This window comes from Dipteris shenzhenensis, chromosome 14 (assembly GCF_047967505.1).
Source record: "Dipteris shenzhenensis isolate YYH24624 ecotype China chromosome 14, Dip_SZ_1.0, whole genome shotgun sequence".
NCBI classification, from domain to species: domain Eukaryota; kingdom Viridiplantae; phylum Streptophyta; class Polypodiopsida; order Gleicheniales; family Dipteridaceae; genus Dipteris; species Dipteris shenzhenensis.
Window position 1 is genome coordinate 7,720,053 of NC_141609.1, and position 22,535 is coordinate 7,742,587.

At 46.5% G+C, this 22,535-nt stretch overlaps 1 protein-coding gene across 3 annotated transcripts in view; it reads left to right on the forward strand.

The window, feature by feature from the left end:
- Positions 1–4,873: 4,873 nt before the first annotated feature.
- LOC147894140 (ARM repeat superfamily protein) overlaps positions 4,874–22,535 on the forward strand; it is a 48,053-nt gene continuing 30,391 nt past the window's right edge. For 2 of the 3 annotated variants that reach the window (XM_087384558.1, XM_087384560.1), the window contains exons 1-4: positions 4,874–5,165; positions 5,252–5,515; positions 5,735–6,112; positions 22,259–22,471. In XM_087384558.1, the coding sequence (XP_087240684.1) occupies positions 5,097–5,165; positions 5,252–5,515; positions 5,735–6,112; positions 22,259–22,471 (924 nt within the window). In that variant the 5' untranslated portion in view covers positions 4,874–5,096. Of the gene's footprint in view, positions 5,516–5,734; positions 6,113–22,258; positions 22,472–22,535 lie in introns of all 3 variants that reach the window. The other variant, XM_087384559.1, reaches the window with a different exon arrangement.

A 22,535-nucleotide genomic window follows, 5' to 3' on the forward strand; every position in this document is an offset into this window, starting at 1 on the left:
TCCTTTTTCTCTCTTTTCAGCTTGTAGCAATCCTTTTTCATATGGCCCTTCTTGCCACAGTGGTAACACTCAATGTTCCAAGCCCTGGATTTGCTACGAGACTTCCCTCTTTCTTGGGACTTCCTCCTGAACTGTGATTTGCCCCTTTGCACATTTAAGGCTGCATCCTGCTTGTTGCCGTCCATAGACTTTCGTCTAATCTCCTCAGCCAACAAGCTACCCACAACATCATCAAATTTCAGTACTCCACCAGGTGCAGAGTTACTGACAGCTATACGAAAGGTATCCCATGAGGATGGCAATGAACATAAGAGAAATATTGCCTTAGTTTCCGCATCAAAATTCATCTTCTAAGCCTGAAGCTGGTTGAAAATAATATTGAATTCATTCAAGTGAGAAGCAATGGAGACCCTTTCCTTCATCTATAGCTCAAACAACCTCTTCATGAGGTAAACTTTATTAGAGGTAGTTTCCTTCTCATAAGTGGCACACAATTTCTTCCACAAATCTTCCGTAGTCTGCTCATTTACTACTGTGAAATAAACTGAGTCTGCAAGATGAAGTCTAATAGTAGACTTTGCTAATGCATCCAACTCATTCCAATCATCCTTAGACATATTTGCAGGCTTAGCTTCAATCCCTACCAAGGGTTTAATCTGCTTCTTTTGAATAAGCACATCCCTTACCTGTTCTTTCCACAAAGAAAAGTTTGTCCCATCAAACTTTTTAATGCTGAAAAACTCCTTTTCAGACATGGAAGAGGATGCCATGATGCAAATGAAGCAAAATCCCAAATGCTAGTGCCTGCAAGAGAGAATCACACCAAATACCAGGTGCACCCAAATGTGTATGCCACAATAGACTGAAATATCACCAAAACTCAAAGCTCAAAGCATCAAAAGATGCAGCTGACTCATGTGCATGTACTATGCATCCATATGAGCAAATCTGGCCCAAAAGAAAATGCCAACTGCAATGGCAATCCAAAATGCCAATAAGTGCCAAATGGCTCAAGCATAAACACCATCCATGGGCATATGCATCAATAATATCTCATCCAGGAGAGCATAACACTATCAGTGCATCACCTGCAATGTGTCAAAGCTGTCCCTCAGCATAAAATAGCATCCATGTGCAAAGCGTCCATAAAAATAGCATCCCACAAGGCAATCTGGGCCTATCAGCGCATCCAATAAGGATTGCAATGCATCCAAATGGCCTATAAATCATCCACTGCAACCCAATGCACACCACGAATGAGCACACATGGCTCAACTGCAACCAGAGTGATCTGCATAAGGTATGCTCAAGAAATCATGGTCCCACGGAAAAGACCGCTACTAAAAATAGAACCTGAGATGCCTTAAAACATGGGTGCCATTGCATAATCGGACTCAGTAAGAAAATCTGCAAATATCTCTCTTCTGCCGGAACTCCAAAATCCCAACCGATGAGTGAGAAATGGGAGTCAACACTTATCCACTGCCATGTGGCATAAATCTAAGGTTTCAAAACGTTAGAATGAAAAATGCATAATAGAGAGATGAAATCGAATACACAGAGATCTATAACTCTGAAAATACTCCACCGAATCGCGCAAGAACCGACAAGTAGGGGTCTTTGGGCATCCGAAACGCAATGGGATAGATGGTTTTGGAAACCGTGGTCTCAATCACTAGGTACAACACACGGACTAAAAAACATTTTTGGAAACAGAACTGTTTGTAAACTCCACCAAAGTGCGAATGATGAGCAACATAGAAGTTTTAGAACCTCCTGAGTCCACCGGAACTAACAGATGTGCAAATGGTTGCTCCAAACTTGAGTTCCAATACCCGGGCAGAAAAACGCAGAAACTGGCACAGTGAGTCAGAAATCCAATGAAATGATCCCAAATTCAAGAATGAAGGTGTTTCCAAGCTCCTGAAGTGAAGTGGACACTAAAAGCAAGCAATAGTTGCCTCTACAAGTCAATACGGAGTCTCTGTCATCGAACGGAATAGGGAAAAGCTCAAAAAACGACTTTTTCTTTGAAAACACTTAACAGGCTCTCAAAACCACTTCGCAAAACCAAACTGACTTTTCCAAAGGTTCCTCCAAGGTCTCTACACACTCGGATGCAAGTAAAGTCACCCACAAAGCTTCCCACAGAGCTTCTTCTTCCTCCCATAGAGCTGTTGAGCTTCCAGGCATTCACACACGCTCAGCTAGATCACCCGGGCTCTCAACGGAAGCAAGAACAGGAAGAGGGAGAGAGAGAAACAGAGAGCCACACAAGTTTTGGTGGGTGCAGAACACCCTAATCTTCTTTTTCATTCATTTATATATGTGTTTGAGTATTGTACATAATCGGGGTAAAGGCATAGTGACCTTTAACCCCCACAATGGCCAGAAGCAGTCTTGTCCTAGAATGAATTTATCACTAATGGCAAATAACAGATCCATCACTAAGCATGGCGAAGGACAGTTCAACGCCATCAACTTCAAACAAGGCTGTTTGAAGCAATCTAGATGACCATTTGGAAATGCAAAAGGTAAAGGCTATCCCTCTCCACAACATGAAGATAATCCATATACTCCTCAACTAGGATACAAACTTACTTAGCAAAGATATTTGGTCATCACCCTCACTGAGCCCTACAATGATACTGAGGTCAAACAGTTTCATGATCGTTCGGGCATGTGATAATATAGTGTTTTTCCTTGTGAGAGGCTTTTCCAACCTATGAGGAGTAGGACAAGGGACTTGCTATTGAACTTGAACTGATACCTGCCCCAGAAGCAGAGTCCATCACATTACCCATGCAACACATTACAACTTCCTATTGAACTTGAATAGATAGAGCACTCCCTACCCCAGAAGCAGAGTCCATCAAATTACCCATGCAACACACTACAACTTCCTCTCCCACAATACCTCCGGACACAAAAAGGAGAACACCATGACACTCCAATCAATGCATATGCATTGATACATTGAGCAACATCTTGCCATAACGAGTCTAAAAGCACAAAATTACAAGCGATGGACACTAGCAATCCTATCGTAGAATGAATTCAGCACTAACAATCCTATCGTAGAATGAATTTAGCACTAATAGCAAATAACGGATCCATCACTAAGCATGGCGAAGGACATTTCAATGCCATCAAATCGCTTGGCCTATGCATCAAGCCAAAATGTGATAGGTAGCACAATGAAAGACCTTGCATGACACCATGGAGCAAGAGCATGCAATAGCATTGGCACAGTGCCCAAAGGAGAACCTCTCTTGCATGAAAGTGTGGACATGGATCCTCTCATGTTGGCATGTGGTGAACCTCAAATGCCATGCAAGTGGTAGTCTTCCTCTTGTTACAACATGGGATATGTTGCTAGACTGTGAATTGCCAAAAAAGTCAAGCCAGATTTTCCTCAAACAACATTGGGGAACATAAAAGAAAAGCTGTATCGGTATTTTTTTCTGAGAGTCTCCTTTTGAAAAAGAACGCCTAAGTGGGCTATCCTACGATCCTCACAAAATGCTTATTTTGACGCATGTGACTTTACTAAATGGTGCAAAAACATGATAAACGTCTGAATCATGTCTTGTCATTTGATTTGCTACTTGACCCGATATGGATTTGTCAATCAAAAGGTATAGGTCATCAAAGTTTGATGGTTTTTGTTGATTAACATAGAGTTAAAAATAAATAAATAATGCCAAGGTCTTCTAGCTTTTTATCCCAAACCTAGTTGAAACATTCGCGTAAAAAGAAAACACTGAAGTGTACTCACTTCTTAAATCCATCTCTTGTATTGGAAAAAAACACATGTTAATGCTTATGCCACAGCATGGTAAGTATCAATACTAATGGAATGAAGCTTTCTTGTCTTTTACATGATGAATTTTAAATTGATTGCTATACATGATATAGACTTATCAAATACATGATATAGTCCATCAGGTAACACCATAACACCATTTGAATAATGAGCCCCTATGAAATCATGCTCATGCTCTAAAAGTGCTAAGAAGTGCCCCAAAATTGCATTCCCGCCATAGTTGTGTTTGGGATGCTAAGGGATTTCTAATATACCCCTTAAATGCAAGTGATAATCTAGTTTTTTATATAATCAATAGATCAATAACACCATAACACCATAACACCATTTGAATGTAGTCATCAGTAGGATGTCTTTTATGCAAGATATTCTTTTTTTGTGTATAGTATTGAAGTTATTATGAAAAAATGTGGGGAAAAGAAAGTACTAAGAAGCCCACGCTAGTCCAAGTAGAGGTCGGTAAAATTTTTTCCGTAAGTGTACTCACTTCTTAAATCCATCTCTTGTATTGGAAAAAAACACATGTTAATGCTTATGCCACAGCATAGTAAGTATCAATACTAATGGAATGAAGCTTTCTTGTCTTTTACATGATGAATTTTAAATTGATTGCTATACATGATGTAGACTTATCAAATACATGATATAGTCCATCAGGTAACACCATAACACCATTTGAATAAAAATGTAGTCATCAGCAGGATGTCTTTTATGCAAGATATTCTTTTTTTGTGTATAGTATTGAAGTTATTATGAAAAAATGTGGGGAAAAGAAAGTACTAAGAAGCCCACGCTAGTCCAAGTAGAGGTCGGTAAAATTTTTTCCGTAAGTGTGGAAGCATTGGTAGAAAGGTTGGTATGAGACCTAGGTATATGCATCGGGCACCGACGCAGATGATGCAAAATGTGTTGGGATCCTTAGTTGAACCATGAGAAGAAGAAGAAGAATTTTTTTAATGTAAGGCCAGGAGGGCTGGAACCATGGTTAGGTGAAAGAGGGGGGTGGGGGGGGGGGCTCCCTATCCAAATTCCACTTGGCTCCTTCGATTGCCCTGAAATCGATTTTATCTCCTTGCCGACTCTGAGAAAACTGAGCTCTGGCTATGGCGTCAAACGCTTGAGGAATCAGAAGAACCCCTAAATTCCACTTCGATTTCTACTTCACAGACTTCTTCACAAATCAGTTTCGAGAAATTCCATCGTCCTTTTGAGTTTCCATCCTCGCATTCTACCACACGCTGCCCTCTTGCCTTCTCAGAGGTCTTTCCGGATGCATTTGTCATTCACCTTCTCTGCAGGTTCAATTTACAAGCTCTCCGATATTGATACGTTGCCCAAATAACGTCGCCTCCCCCAACGGACTCGATGGATTCCCTTCGCGCTATGGGTGGCGTTCACCTAGCTGCTGCAGCTGATGGCTCATTGCAGTGGGAAGTTATCCGGGAAAAAAGCAGACAAGCCAGGTTTTCACCACGGGAGATTCAATGCAAAGAAGCGATCGCCACACGAGGTTTTTGTAAGGGCGCCCCGAGAAAGCTTATCTTTTCAACAGTCTGCAGAATTAGACGTGCAGATAGCTTGCTGGGGCTTGGGGGAAGGGTCCAAGCTGTTGGAGTAGAAAACGCCGGAGGATACAAGGAGAGGGACAATTCCGTACCTATAGCAACGGATGAGCTTCTTCAACACAGTGTATGCTCTTGCAAGCTCATTACTTTTCTGTTGTAGTAGGATCTCCCAACTTCTTGCTTCCGTTTTAGAGAGAGTTTCCGACGAATGTGGTTTCTTCCTAGGAAAGGCCCTGCAGAGACGCTTTATTAACCGATGAATGTGAACGCTAATTTGAGATATGCGCTTGCTTTAGGGACGGGATAGGATTTTGCTTTCATCTTTTGGGACTTTTTGTTGCAGGAGGAAACTGAAGATTCCACAGCACGATCAAAGGAGGTTGGGACAGAAAGTTTGCGCTTACCTGAAGAGGGCTACATTGGTTTGTTTGTCAGGATGCTTGGATTAGACAGTCCAGTGGAGGACAGAGAGCAAGCAGTGAAAGCTCTGTGGAGACATTCTATGGGAGGGAGACGGAGTGTTGATCAGATAGTTGAATACCCAGGGACTTTGCCGCTAGTTATCACCCTTCTTCCTTCCAACCGACCAGTTGCTTCAGAAGCTGCAGCGGGGCTTTTACGCAATATCAGTGCATTCGATGTTCACAGAGTTGCCATTGCTGAAGCAGGAGCAGTGGAAGAAATTACAGGCCTATTAACTCGACATGCAATTCCGACAGAGGTGCAACTGCTTAAAAGATGTAAAGCTGTTTTGACGTGATGAATATACTTGGCATGTTGCCTTAATTTGTTTGTGCCTTGCTTGACTTCATGTGGCAAAAAGTGGCCAGGCTTATGCTGCACAGAAACCCGATGGGATGTTAGTCTAGGCTTAACACGAATTTTCATTTTTTCAATGTTATGGACATACTAGGGCTGAAGGGTTAAAATGGATGAAGACTACCACTCGGATGTATCTGCTTACGCTTTGCTAATTTTGTTTCTAGTGCTCTAAGGTTGCTCGTTTCCCCTGGCTTGACTATCTCACCCCTCACCTATACAGTCTCCTTGCTCCGCTCTCACCCACATTCACTCCCCTCTTCCAGCATTCACCATTCTTTTTTCCTCTCTTGTGTTAGAGCGCTCTATCTTCTTCTCCAAATCTTTCAGTTACATTTTACTACATTGGTATCAGAGGCAAATGTGGGCCTCCGCTCCATCCTCCCCCTATTATTGTACAATCTTAACAAGTAGGAGACACAGCTACTAATGACTAAAGAGTTGCAACCGGAAAAGGCTGAAACAAAAACCGGCCTGTTCCAGAGAAGCCTAGCTCACTGCCTAGGGGATTTCTGGAACTGGGGCTAACAGCCAAGTGGGGGGACTATACAGCCAGCGAATCCCTCGCGGAGTGAAGATGTAAAAAACACCTGCAGGCCAAGCCTTGCAGAAACGAGCACGCCTCTCAATAGTCGTCCTAGAGTCTGGAGTCCCATTCTCCCAGGTGGACCATAGAGTGTAAATGATATCCTGCTAGATGGCAACCAAGGTAGCCGAGGGTGGAACCGGGTGCTCTCCCATCACAAGACTGCAGCGAGCCACCCAAATGTTCCAAGCCGTGATGCTGGCTACCACCTCCCAAACACTGTCTTCTCTAGGAGGAGGAGGAGCTAGGGCATCAAGGGGGGCTGCCTCATGGAGTGCAATCCTCTAAATGCTCTGACCTTGTATCCGGTAGGCTGGTGAGATCTCATCAATCTGAAACGCGTATCCTCCCTCTGTCAACCAAGCCACCATTCCCCAAGTGTAGTCTTTGTGAAGACTCTGCATACGTGTCATGATCATGAGGGCTCTCATCCAGATCCTCGCTGCGCTACGACAGCTCCATAGGCAGTGTAGGATAGTCTCCAGGACACCATCTGAGTAGCAATGGCACTGCCCCTCCACTCGCATCTGCTCCAACCACAGGTTGATGGGCAAGCCTTCGTGGGCTGCCAGCCATAAGAAGTATGAAATCTTCCTCGGCCGCAAGTTGGACCACAACCGCGTCCAAAACTTGGAGCGAACATCCCTGGGCACTCTTTGGGTTACCCAGTGTCTCTCCCTCGAGGGAGTCCATTTGAAGTCTCGTGCCAATCTGTGTGGTGTAGGAAAAGAAAGGCACCTCATCTATCGTCTCAACTAGGCCGCCCCTGAAGGGCCAGAACCACTCCCCCAGGTCCCATTGGACCTCCCTTAGGGGTCGACCCTCCCATAGCCAGAGGCGCCATCTAGAGGCAACCTACTCTGAGATACTGGGAGGATCAATGTGCCACTCCTTCCCCAAGCATCCTACCACTCTGATCATCTGCCAGTGTATCCCCTCAAGACTCCCATCCATCTTAGGGTCACTCCTAGTGAGGGGCTGAAGTAGGTCTCCAGGTCCTACACAGAAGAAGCCGGGGTGTGTGCTGCCGCGCTGCATCAAAATCCTCAAGGGAACACCAGTACGGAAAAACTGCTCCAACCATCTGCTGTCTCTCCAAATATGAAGTCCTTCCCACCAGGACTCAGGAATGGCCACCGGGTCTCAGGAATGGCTAAGTCGATCTCGCCCATCCGTTGCCCTGCCCTTGTTAGATGTGCTAGGACATCAAGCCTCGCCTTTGCCTCCATAGGTAGTCTGCTCCAGCGACCAAAGGACCTTGTTGGACCACTGTCCCACTGTGCCCAACCAATGTGAGTCCGCTGCCCAAGCATACGTCCCTCCTTATCTCTGACCTCTGGGTGCCACATAAGGGACTGACGCTCGAACTCCCTGCATCTGGGCAGAGCACGGATGAGACCACCTGCGAGTCTCTACCAAACCGTGTGAAGACTCCTCATCAGGGGGGAGCCCTTCCCCATAAGGGGGGCCTTTGAGAAGATCCATCTATGTGAAGGCTGCCATTGTCCCCCAGTGCATGGGGTGTTCCTCAGAAGCCCTTTCTGCAAGAGGAGCTTCCAAGGCTCGGCACCTGGGGTGAGGCCACGAACCACCAACTTGCCTAGAAGGGCCTTGCTCTGCATCTCCAGATCAATGATACCCAAGCCTCCTAGTGCCTGCGGCATGATCACCGTGTGCTAAGCTACTCGGGCCCTAGTGTTCCTCGTGCCGTCTGAACCTACCTAGAGGAAGTTCCGTACCAACCGTCGGCGGAGCTGCCCAATGCATATTCTATGAAAGCACCAACAAGAGGCAATATACTAGGCAGTGGCAGGAAGGACTTGGTTTGCCACTAAGGCGCGACCTGCGAGGGAGTGTAGTAGATCCTCATGTATAACCTGGTTGACCTCGTGTGATAGGAGGGGGGGGAGAGGAGCATCCATGCTGTACTGGAAAGGAGGTAGTCTGTCCATGTGGAGCCCTAGTCCTGCAAACCATCTCTCTGTGCGTGCATACCAACACCTTTGGTCTCCCCTTGCTGCAAGTGCCATAGAAGAGGACAGTGCTAGCCATGGTATCTTGCTACGAGTGGATGTGTAATCCCCATACTCCTTGACTCGGTACAGATACGTAATGACCTGAAATGCATCATCTAGCTGTAATGGGGGTGACCCAAACTTCGCCCGGATGATCTGGTGAGGGACGGAAGGCTTACCACGGATCATCCGTGATAACACGAGAACCTGTAGCCGCTCCACCCTGACCCACTCTGTATCCGACAAGTCTGGCCTCCATTACGGGCTGCCATACATCCCTACTGGACGGACCAAGGAGTCAAAAAACAACCCTTTGGTCCGTGGATCTTGAAAGTGAGAGCGGAAGCACTGCCTCTCTAGTCTAGCCAATGAAGCATATCCTTTGCTCAGGTGTGCATGCATCGTGGGTCTCATAGTGAAGATGGGTCCGGAAAAGATGACCCCAAGATAGGTGTATGATGAAACTACCTCAATAGGGGACCCATCAAATGTAAAATGCTCATCGCGCATGATGGCTCGAGATGTATTGAAGATCATAACCTTGGTTTTACCCAAGTTGACCTTCAAATCATGATCTCACAAAAGGACTATAGTGCGTCAAGGTGTCTCTGGAGCCCCTCGGCTGAGGAAGACAAGAGGGCCACGTCATTTGCGTAAAGCAATAAGAGGATCAGCGTGCCCGTGAGAGAGCAACCTACCCCACCCTGTGCCTGCATCACTGTCTCGAGCTCGTCGATGTAGAGGCTAAACAAGGTAGGTGATGATGGGCACCCTTGTTTGACCCTGATAGTGCTCATGATCTTGTCTGTTCATTCAGATTTTGTCCGGACTCTGCCTGAAACTCGCTCATAAAGTGCCATGACAACCCAAATGATCTGCTGGTCATAACCCAAATCATGTAGGCGACGTATGAGCCAAGCTCTTAGAACAGTGTCAAATGCCTTGTGGAAATCTACCAAGCAACAGTAAACCCTCTGCTTCCGTGCCCTCGCCTCCTCGATGATACATCTGAGCGCAAGAATATGGTCCATGGTCCCATGATCCCGTCTGAAACCAGCCTGTCCCGTTGCGCTGAGTCCTCGACACTCTGCAAATCTGCTTACCTCAGAATCAAGTACTGATGCATAAATCTTGGACATGACATGTCCAATCATAATGGTCCTGTAGTTCTCTGGGTTCATGGGATCCCCTGCCTTGTGGATGGGTGAGATAGTGTTGATGGTCCAGGTGCATGGAAATCCCAAGCAAACAGCTTCATTAAATAGCTTGTCTAAGATCGGGACTAGGAGGTTAATCCCATATGCAATGAACTTAGTGCATAGTCCCTCATGATCCTTTGCTAGGCCATTATGAAGTTTCAATACGGCATCCTTTACCCCCCCTCTAGTGAAGAGGGTGCAAGATGTGGGGCGTGGCATATGTGATAGGTTAGGGGCTGGCTGATTTGGGATATCATAGAGCTTGCGTGCATAATCCGACCATACCTGAGTGTTAGTGAGTGGTGGGGGGGACCATCTCTCTAGAAATCTCCGCCAGAAGTTCTTAGAGTTGTTACTGAACAGAATGTTCACTAGCCCCCCCTCGTTTCGGCGCACGAAGTCAAGTTTCTTCCTGCGTACCAGACGATGGTACTTGCGTAGCGTCTCTGGTTCGCTTGGAAGGTTGTTTTTTGTTTCGAATCTTAGCGAACGGCGTATAGCCTTACACTCACCATCGTACCAGCTATTACAGGGTACGGTCCTAGGTGGTGGTGGTGGACGGGTGGAGCGGGTGGTGTGGGGGAAGGCGTGAAGAGCGGCCTCGTGAAGTGAGCGAGTGACTAGGGCAGCACGATCTTCTAAAAGGGGTATAAAGTCAATGTACGCGAGAAGTATGTACAGACGGCCAGAGTAAGTAGGTGAGTGATCGCGATCAAAGCGTATAACATGGTAGGTGGAGTAAGAACTCAACGGGGTAGAAAGTGCTGTGCGGCGGGGGGTGGAAATGCTAAACAAAAGATATGTATGATCAGCCCCTGGAGGGAGAGGTGCTACGGTAAAGTCAGTGATGCAAGATGTGAAGGCAGGGGATCCCATGATGTAGTCCACAACACTGGATCCACCCCCATGGGGAAAGTAAGTGAAACCACTTGAAGCGGGCCATCTATCAAGACCATTATAGATAATGAGATCATGATGTGAGCGGTTCTCCTCTGTCAGCCGAAACTCGTAGCATACTTTCCTCTTCAAGGTCAATGTCTGGCAATAGAGTGGAATCATCTCTGAAGTCGAGGAGTGGTGCCTGACGAGCGCCTGTCCTCGCGTTGAAGTCCCCAACTAGGAGGACTTCTAGAGAAGTCAACAATGGACTGATAAAGAGTAGCAAATGGTGATGTCTCATCCTCCCCTCGAATATCTCTGGCAAAGCAGGGAGGTCTCGGGGGGGAAGTAGCAAACTGCAATAAACAGATCCCGGGTATCCATGTGTCAAATCCGGATCCAGAGAAACCTGGAGTGTGGATCTCTATGCTCCACTGAGATGGCCCCCAAAAGTGTGGATCTGTAAAGGACTGCAACTCCTCCTGACCCTCGAACCCCTGCTGTATCCCCCATCTCATCTCTGTATCTCATCTCTTCTCTGTAGGCAGACTCCCATATATAACCGCTGACTACTGGTAGTGGGCACTCTGGGCTCTGATGTGTCTCTGTGTAAAAGACTATGTCGTGACCTATATAGGATTTCGAGAAGCTCCCTGGTTCTGACCATAAGGTACCATTATAGTTCTAGATGGTACAGGATAGGATCTCGGATATCTGGGTCTCATAGACCCAGCCTCCCTATGCGGGAGGAGAGGTGGGTGCTCGACGGGGGCCTGTAAGAGTTATCCACCTCGTACTACTGCCCACTTCTCCTCGTGGGCCTGATCCCGCTGCTGCAATAGAAAATGCCTCTCCTCAACCTGTAGTGGAGTGAGGTCCTCATCCATGGAGATCGTTGGCTGGTCTCGTAAGGCTAACGGTGCTGGATGGGGGCCTGTAAGGAGTTATCCATCTCGTACTACTGCCCACTTCCCCTCCTTGCGGGCCTGATCCTGCTGCTGCAACAGAAAACGCCTCTCCTCAACCTGTAGTGGAGTGACGTCCTTATCCATGGAGATCGTTGGCTGGTCTCGTAAGGCTGACCTACGACGTAAAGCCAAAAGTCGTGTCTGGGCGTCATGGAACTGTATCATGGAACTGTATGATAAGGGGCTGCTCCTGGTTGGGGTCCCTTCCAACCCGCCATGCTCTCTCAATCCTGTGCTCAGTCGCCCCTAGGGTAGTGGTCACGAAGGCCTGCGCATCTGCCATTGGTGTAGCCTTAGTGCGGGGAATCCCACGTACTCTGATGTTGAGAGCCTTGCTGGCTCTTTGCTGCTGCTCCAGGAGGGTAGCCGAAACGGTTACCCTTGCAGGTTCCCGTTTGGCTACGCCGACCCATCTGGACGTCTCCTCGATGGCAGATTGCATGCTCGCAATCTGTGCCTCCACAACTGGGGTGCTCCTTGGGACTGTATGTATAGCAGTGACCTCCTGTTGGAGCTGTGAGATCTCCTGTCTGAGTCCTTGAATAAGGTCAGCCTGGTCTCGGATAGTTTGAGACTGCTCCTGTATGAGACGTGCCTGCTCCTGGGTGAAGCGTGTCTGCCCCTGTGTGAAGCGTGACAGCTCCCTCTCGCACTCTTGGATGCTCTGGACCTCCATCAACAAGTACTCCCAAGCCTCTGATGGGTCAGCTCGTCCGGGCTCCAACGGAAACTGAAAGGACTGTGGCCTGGAAGTGTGAGGTTGAGACTGGAGGCTGGGTGATGACTGGGTGAGATGGGGGTATGGAGATGATAGTGGTTTGGAGGAGGCGATCCCAGCAGGGTATGGGAGTTTGGGCTGACTAAGAGGGAGAGGGGAGAAGAAGGTCGAGTAGTGCGGAACAGTGTATGACCCCTCCAAAGTAGGTGTCATAATCGGAGAGAGAACTATAGCGGGAGAGGAAGGGAGAGATGGTGTCAGTGGCAACCCCTCTATCCTAGGGGAGGGTGGAGCAATCAATGTCATGGGTAGGGGTATATCAGAGCCAGTAGCTGTAACTGTGGAGGCCGTGAGCGTAAGTGGAGCTGAAAGTGTCGCTGAAGCTGAAGCTGAGGCTAGCGCTGAGGTTGAGGATGAGGATGTAGCTGAGCCCGACATTGGGACTGAAGCTGAAACTAAAGCTGAAGCTGAGGCCGAGGTGGGTCTCGCCTTTGCTTTGCTGTCCACTCCGAGTCCACTGCAGTTGTAGCGTGTGTTCACATCTTGGAGTTTCAGTTGTGTTTGTTTCTTGGCTTCGTTGTCGTCTTTCTTGGTGGCTTTATCCGTATCCTTGCCACCTTTCCCCATTTCGTAGGGCAGACCCGCGTTCGGTGTAGGACTTAGTCTTTTTGTAGGAGAGGGAGCATGTACCCCCCCCTCATGACAAGAGAACCCCCCCAAGAGGGAGGGAGGGTGGCGAGGCTAGGCGGGGAGCCAAGAGGGAGGGAGGGTGGAAGAAGGAGGGTGGAGCAGAAGCGGGGAGAGAAGGCAGCGGGCGGGGGAGCTGAAGGCGGGGAGGCAGTGGAGGGAGGGAGCTGCAGGAGGGGCGGGGCTTCAAGCGAGGAGCTGCAAGAGGGCGGGGCAGCGAGGCTGCAGGCGGGGGGGGGGAGCAGGAGCGGAAGGGCGGAGGAGGGAGCTGCGGGGAGGGAGCTGTGCGGAGGGGGGAGCTGAGAGGAGGCAACGGGCTGAGGAGGGAGCTGCAGGGAGAGAGAGTGAGGATAAAGATTCTGAGAGCTGGAAAGAGAAGGAAGAGCAAGGCTCATGGGTGTAGAAGCCAGAAACCAGTGAGAGAAAGGGTAAAATATCTGCAACAGGATCTCTGGAGGTGCAGAACAGTCCGTACAACTTCAGAATGGGTGAGAAAACGTGCTGTACCAACTGGAAATCAGGTCCTGGACTGCATGCCAGCATAAAAAACGGGCTGCAATGCAGCATAAATCACCTGTACAGCTTGGAGTAGAGTCTGTACAACAGCAAAGGAGGCACCTTGGGATGCATGCTAAGGAGGAGAGAGAAGAAGGGACTCCGAAATGCATGAAAAATCAGCCAAAGCATGGAGCGGGTAACATTGGGAAACGTGCAAAATGAAAGGAGCAGCCAAAAATCATGTTGAAAATCCCGGAGAGAAGGGGGTAGGTGGACATGCATGAGGGGCTGCCACGTGGCCGCCTCATTAATGTTCTAACCCACCAAAACCAATGAAACATTGGTTTGCCCGTCACATTAAAGCTCTAACCCTCTCCAACCAATGAAACATTGGTCCCCTCTTAGCCTTGCCTGCTCAATGAACCAAAGACGAGACACCACACAGGCCCTAAATACCTTGGCGCCCCTTTCGGTATCCATACCCACTGTCCATGGCAGAGGGGCAAAGGGGCAAGCTCTCTCTTGCACCTATCCTCTGTCCAGGCCCCCAGGGGTGTAGAAATGGCTTCCACTCAAGGGGATAAGAGAGAGAAAGTGAGGACAAAGATTCTGAGAGCTGGAAAGAGAAGGAAGAGCAAGGCTCATGGGTGTAGAAGCCAGAAACCAGTGAGAGAAAGGCTAAAACATCTGCAACAGGATCTCTGGAGGTGCAGAACAGCCCGTACAGCTTCACAATGAGTAAGAAAACGTGCTGTACCAACTGGAAATCATGTCCTGACTGCACGCCAGCAAGAAAAACGGGCTGCAATGCAGCATAAATCACCTGTACAGCTTGGAGTAGAGTCTGCACAACAGCAAAGGAGGCGCCTTGGGATGCATGCCAAGGAGAAGAGAGAAGAAGGGACTCCGAAATGCATGAAAAATCAGCCAAAGCATGGAGCGGTAACATTGGGAAACGTGCAAAATGAAAGGAGCAGCCAAAAATCACGTCAAAAATCCTGTATACCTTGAAAGGAGAGGAAGGGGGTAGGTGGACATGCATGAGGGGCTGCCACTTGGCTGCCTCATTAATGTTCTAACCTACCAAAACCAATGAAACATTGGTTTGCCCCTCACATTAAAGCTCTAACCCTCTCCAACCAATGAAATATTGGTCCCCTCTTAGCCTTGCCTTGACCTAGCACTTGGGCCTATTGGGTGCTCTAGAAATCGAACTAGGGACTTCTAGGAAGTTGACGCTTCTAGTCCCTGCGGCCAGTAGGGAATTCTAGAAAGTAGACACTTCCTCTAGGCCAATTTGCGCGGCCAAAATATCCATGGGAGTAGCCACGGGTTTAGATGCACATGAAGTTCATCCCCGTGACAATTACCACAAATAGGGGTTTTAAAATTTATCTCGCATCTCTGGAGGGCCGTGTCTGAAAATTTCGGCACCAAGCTCCAGATGTCTAGCGCATTTCATCCGCAGACAGAGAGGCAATTAGAGGTATAAATCTTATTGTCATGATGCGCAGTCAAAGTGAGAGGAGTACCTTTGGCTCGCACAAGTCATAATGAATGATACCTATTCATCAAGCATTGGTCGTACATCGTATGAAGCAGCTTTTGGTAGAAGGTTCTCCACACTTTTCACCAGGATGATCTCCCTGCCTCTTAAAGCTAATAAGACTACAGAATCCATGGCAGAGATTATGAAGACAGTAAAAGACCACCTCGCTAAATTTAGTGCAAGCAATATACAAGCGCCAAGCCAACAAGTCTCGTCAAGATGTCAATTTCAAAGAGTGTGATTGGGTTATCAAACAAAGATTGAAACAGGTGGCCAAATTTAGCACAAGTAGTATACAAGCGCCAAGCCAACAAGTCCCTTCGAGATGCCAATTTCAAAGAGTGTGATTGGGTTTATTTGAGGATTATCAAACAAAGATTGAAACAGGTGGGCAAGCGATGCCCGAAGATCTCCTTAAATATTTTTGGATCCTTTCCTATTATTAAAAAGAGCAACTATGTCTCCATGAAGTTGCAGCTTTCCGGCAGTTAGACAATGCATAATGTCTTTCACGAATGGTGGTTGAATCCTCATATTGGTCAGCACTCAGTGATATCATAGATGAGCAGCAACACGAAGTAATCGATGATGCAGAAGTTATAGAGCCAAAGAAAATTCTCCTCCATAAATGGAAGCATGGGTTAGGAGGACACATCCACGAATTCGACACCAAGTTCAAAGATCGAGGGACCCATGAAGCGGTTTGGTTAGATGAAAGTTTTTTCCAAGAGTTTCCATAGATATCTTGGAAGCATGCAGTTACTGCCAAATTAAGGAGGGGGGAATGTCACATGCACCGTTGTACTTGTGTGCAAAGTGACACCTGGCTACATCGACAAGTGCTAGTAGATCCCTAAAATAGGTGATTTTGTCGTAAGCTGTAACCCCTTTGTGAGCCCTAGTCCAAGGATAGTCAGGCATGAGTTACGTAGGTCAGTCTCTCAAGCCTTAGTTAGATTTGTATTCACTAGCACCCATTGGTGAACTCAGTAGGCTATTGTCTCCATCTTAGGCTTTAGTTAGGCCTAGTCCTTAGCCTAGGGTAGGAGCCCAGAAGTGCTCCCAAAGGCTGGTCTATGGAAGAGGGAAGGAGCAGCCAAGGAAGGAGACCCAAAAGGGCCCTAGATGGCAGCCCCAAGCATGTGAAATGGGCAGAGGAAGGCGCCTATTCATAGGCTGGCTTTGCCCCTCCAGGTCGGCCCTAGGGCTGAGGGAAAAGCCCTACCAGCCTAACCAAACCAGCCAACTGGCTGGTCGGCTCATTAGGCTTGTTGGGTTGGCCAAAACAGGCCCATCCAGCCCTCTTTTTAAAGGGCGCCCTTGCTCCCTCATTTCTCACTCAGTCCTCCAGCCTTTCAGCCTTCATCTCCACCCCTGGTGCAGCCTCTAACCCCCTCCAGACCTCGCAGTACAGAAGCAAATCCTCAGCAGTACAATCGCGATCCAAAGAGGGTATCCACGCAGCACCATAGCCTGGGCTCGGAGCAGAGGTTTGGGGTTATGTTTCAGTAGTTTTCTCTTTTAGTATTACAGCTCTTTTTAGCCCTTTTCTCAGCTCTCTCTCAGCTCCATATCTCTCAGTGTTCACTCAGTTTTCTCAATTGTCTCTCAGTTTCCGTCCTCCTCTCGCCTCTCTCACACACGCATCTCTGCTGCATGCCCAAGCCTCTTCGATAGCCTTACACAGTGGTCTACATTGACAGTCTTGGCAGCATTGGGCCTTGGTCATGGCTGGTCTGTTTCTCAGCATTCGTGGGTTAGCTCACCTCACATACATCTTTCTTTGATAAGTTATCTAGTGCACGGGTTAGCAAGTTGGTTTCTTGTGCCAACAATGATTCTTTCTAACCAATCAAAGGGATTGGAGAACTTTCACTCACAGCCGTGGATGATTCAGATTTTTGCCTCCAGGATGTTTTGTATGTCCCTGGGATTAATAAGAATTTACTCTCTGTGTCTCTGTCTCTGTCTGTCTCTGTCTGTCTCTGTCTCTGTCTCTCTCTCTCTCAGAGGTTACCAAGTCATCTTGAGGATGATCGATGCTCAGTTCGTGACATGGAGAGAGACCATGTCCTGGTTTTCACCGTTAGATTATGTTATTTGAGCTTAATGCCTAAAGCATACTCCACTTTTGTGGCTTCTACCTCTGGCATGCAGGATGCAAAGTTTGGCATGCCAGGTTTAGGCATGTAAATTATGGCAGCCTTATGTTATTGCAGAAGCTTAATATGGTTGGTGCCTTGCCTCGCTTGGAGACCCCTCCAAATAAAATATGTGAGGGCTGTTTTTTGGGTAAAATGCTTCGTTTTTCCTTTCCCAAGGATGGTGCAGTTTGGGCTACACGTAAATTACAGCTTGTCCATAGTAAGATTTGTGGACCCATATGCACTCCATCATTCGGGGGTCATCTTTATTGTGTTACATTCATAGATGACTTTACATGTTTTACTTGGGTTTTTGCTCTTAAGCAAAAAGTCCGAAGTTTGCAATGTGGTCAAACACTTTGTGGCCTTGGTTGAAAATCAATCTGAATGCCGGTTGTAGACGCTTCGTTCAGATCGAGGGGGGAAATATCTATCCAAGGCATTCCAACAATTTTTTGTTGAGAAGGGCATTACACATTAGTTTACTATGAGGTATACTCCCCAATAGAATGGGAAGGCTGAAAGGAAAAATGTCGAAGATAGGGAGATGCATGCTAAAAGCAAAAGGGTTGCCACACAAATTTTGAATGGAAGCCGTTATGTGCTCGAGTCATATTCTGAACATGTATCCAATGAAGGCCCTTATGGTCATGACACTTATCAAGCATGGTTTGGTCGTAAGCCCGATGTGGGCTATTTCTGTACAGTTGGTTGTGTAGCATACGTGCATGTGCCTCAAGAGTTGGATGGAAAATTTGATGACAAGGTAGAAAAGTGCATCTTTATTGGTTACAGCAATGAAAGCAAGGGGTATAGACTTTATAATCACGTGACCAAGAAGGTCACTAGTCGGGATATTATATTTGCTGAAAATGCAGATCTGCCCTGTGCTGGTTTTGACAGAAATCAGGGTCCTTCTGAACCCTCTGACAGGCTGCTGTCCAGGCTGCTGTCCATTTCCTTTAATGTTGCACCTAATATGCCAGTGAAAGATCAGCAAGATAATCCAATGGGTGATGCCTCAGTTCAGCTTATAGCTGAGCCTGTTTCTCAAGAAGAAATTGTTGATGCCATTGTGTGTGAAAGTACAGGAGTGTAAGAAACAAGATCAGTACCTCATTGGCTGCTCCACACTCTTAAGGACAACAAGCTTTCTTGCACCACTTCCTAGCCGTACACGGAGTGGCACTAGAGACATTGAGGATGCCCATTTCTACGAGTCCCCTTGGGTTAGTAGCATACCCAAGGTAGTTGAGCTTGACAATTTTGGTGATGCATGAGAAAATTTGCATTGGATGCAGGCAATGCAAGTGGAGATTGACTCCATCAAGAAAAACCACACTTGGGTGGTTGGTGGACTTGCCTGCTCAAGAAGGCAATTGGCACGAAGTGGGTGTTCAAGCTCAAAAGAAAATCATATGGTTCCATCAACAAGTACAAAGCTCGTCTTGTGGCAAAGGGCTATGCATAGCAGAAAGGCATAGATTATGATGAAACCTTTATCCCCACTTCTTGTAGGACCACCGTTACGTGTGTGGTTGCATTGGCCATATTTCATGGATGGAAGATCCATCAGCTGGACATTAAAACTGCATTCTTGAACGGGGACCTTCAGGAGGATTCCTATGTTTCTCAGCCCATTGGATTTGTGGAACCTGGCAAGGAAACGAGAGTATGCAAATTGAGAAAGGCCTTGTATGGCTTGAAGTAAGCTCTTTGAGCTTGGTATGCAAAGATAAATGCCTTTTTGACGAGCTAGGGAATGCAAAATAGTCCACATGAGAGCACCCGCACCCTCTATGTCAGGAAGGAAGGGGAGGATTTACTTATGATTGTTCTCTACGTCGATGACATACTGCTCACTGGTACTAATGCTGCAAAATTTGCAAATTTCAGTAGACATCTGAGATGTCAGATTTGGGGTTGCTTCACTACTTGGAGCATCCAATTTGTACAAGATGATAGAGGTATTGGGCTATTGCCGTCCAAGTATATTGGTGATTCTTGGAATGGTTCAGATTTCAGAATTGCAGCCCCATATCTACTCCTATGAATTGGGGGCTTAAGCTGTTCGTTCATGATGCCACTGAACCTTTTGATACCTTTGTTTACAGCTAGGTCGTGTGATGCCTTATTTATTTATGGAACACACGTCTTGACATCAGTATGCAGTGTTTTAGTCGACCTGATTTATGCACACTCCAAATACTTCACATTGGCAAGCTGTGAAGCGGGTGTTTCGATATTTGCAGGGCACCCGGTCTCTTGGTTTGCTCTTTTCTAGGGGGTGACTTTCACTTACATGCTTACAGTGATTCAGATGGGGCTGGTGATTTTGATACTTGGCAGTCCACTAGTAGTAATTGTTTCTTCCTTGGACACTCGTGCATCTACATGCATCATTGGAGGAGCCTACTCAATTCCAACTAATAGTCAGAGTGCCATTGCAGTGGTACAGAATCCTGTGTCTCATGCTCGTATGAAACGCATTGAAATTTTTTATCGTTTTGTCAGAGAGCAGCTACATGCATGGGACATCAGCTTGGTCTCCTGCCCTACACAGTAGACAATGGTAGATCTCTTCACCAAAGCATTACCTCGTCCAAAGTTTGAGGCTTTTCACAAATCTTTAAACTGACATTTGTTTGGTGATTGATATTTACCTTGTACATTGTGACATTGTCACTGCTAGGAGGTGTTAGAAATCTTTATATTTCCTAAGGCAGTGGCCAATGTTGGACTAGGGGTGCTTTTCCCTTTATTAAGGTTTCTTACCCCTAACATCAGGTAGAGATTGTGAGTTAGTCACCACACATCTTTTGCCCCAGTTCGGGTTCATTCTAGGTTTCATCTCTATGACTGCCCTAGCTTTGTAGTTCATTGTTGCTGCTGCAATTTCATTCCAGCTTGCTTCAGCTCCATTCTCTCCCGTTCTCTCTCTTCCATTACCAACATCAAAAATAAAATCTTCCACTGAAGCAGAGTACAAGGCAAGTTTTTGTGAAGCACTTGGTTGAGACTTCCATCAACGGTGACAGTTTGGACATTTATGATTGCACATAAGTTAGAGTTCAGTAGATTATCAGATTACCCGTAGACACACATGAGGTGGAGACAGAGGAGCGTGTCCTTATACGATGCCCCATATACTATGAGATTCCGGGGAGGTATCATTGCCTTTTTGCCCATGGATACACACATATGAGCAATGCCATTGACTATTCCACCCAGAGCTGTGCTGCACTCTTCGTTTTTAGGCCAGTTTAAAGAGCCGGTTGCCCCAAATCTGAAGAAGGGAAGGGCAGCCAGCCCTTCATCTAAAAGGATCCTTTTAGGCTCATTGTCTCTAATTCAGCAACAGCCACAAAAGGCTCTTTGTGGCAAGGAGAGGGTCCAGCAGACCAACCGTCATTTGGCTGTAGTTAGGCACAGTTGAGATCCAATTTGTTGAGCCATGTGATTGATGGTAGTGCAGACCAATTTCGCCTACAGAGAGAGCTCAATGGTGATGCTATTGTACTAAATCAGTCCACAAGTTGCGGGGCATGTTAATGAAGTTATTTTTCTGCCTATCTTGGCTCTTTATCTATTACTTGTGTGCACAATTGTGAGGGATATCTAGTGTAATCTGTGTGAAATTTTTCCACTGCGGGGAGAGTGAGGTGTATGCTGCTTTGAGACCAAGGGTCCTATTATATTCTCCTGACAATTTAGAAGTGAAGAATTTTTCTTGGGAATTGAAGGCATTGTTCTCTCTTATGCAATTGGCTTGCTTTGCGTTCTCGACTCTGGACTCTGTCATTTTTACATCATTAAGGTACCTAATGCCGATTTGTCTCCTTTCTTATTGTGAGATTGAGTATAAATGATTGAACTTTGACTCGGTTGAGCATGTTATTAATGTCTGTGTAAAAGTCTGAGCTTTTGCTTAGGAGCAAAATTTCTCTCCTTTTTGTTGATATGATTTTACTTATTTTCCTGTTTCATTGTTATTTGATTGTTTTCGTCTAGTGAAGGGATTGTATAGAGAACGATCAATTATTGTGATAGGCTAGTCTTTGAGTCCCTTGTAATGGTATATTTGGAGGTGACCCTGTTTGTAACAAGTAAACCTGTGTAGCATATGATATGCTAGTCTGTGAGTCTGTATGTACAAGTAAACCTGTGTAGCATATGATAACACGTTTGGACTCTCCCAAAATGTTAATTGAGAAGCTTGTGGACCCTTCATTCTCATTCTTCTCTTTATATGGACTTCCATGACCTTTCCCCTCCACTTTGTTGAGATATCAATGTGAAATCACACAAATAGATATTTGGATTGAATGACACGTTTCAGCTGCCATGTGAATTTGCATATATAAGGAATGCCAACAAACAATTTTTATACTGGCCTCAGGGATCTTCCTATGATGGACAGTAAATGTTTTTGACCCATTTCTATAATGAGAAATTACAATATGAGTAATCCAAGTGTACTATAATCGTGGCAGTTTATTGAAGGTTTAGTGTGCACCTTTTCAAATTACTTACCATAAATACATGATGCCTAGCAGCTGGCTAGACCCTAAAGCCTAATGATACACCAATCACTGTTGTGGCTGAATGAAAACGATGTCATGGCTAAATGATTTTTATTGTTCAAATGGTGGACAAGAGGATGAATTCAGTATCGTGGAAGTTTCCCATGCGGGTCCTGTCTTCCTCTCTGAGTATAGACAGTTCTTTCGTTAGTTGCTGCTTGGTCAAGAATGAGAATGTCCTCGGGGGTTTATCTCTTATCTAATTGCAGCTATACATTGCAGGTAAGGGAGCAAGCCACAGGTTGTCTTTGGAATTTATCCCTTGAAGAGAAGCTCAGGCATAAAATTACATTTTTGGAGCTTTTACCAGTTCTTGTTACCATGTTAGACTCTGAAGGACCTGATCGAGAAGCAGCTACGGGTGTTTTGTCGAACTTTGCATTGGATGAGGCCAATCATGAGATTTTGGTGGAGGCTGGCATAATCCCAAAGCTGGTATCAACTTCCCTGCTTTCCATCCCCCTTCTTCCTTCCTCTTTTCTAAGGCCTGGTTGAGCTG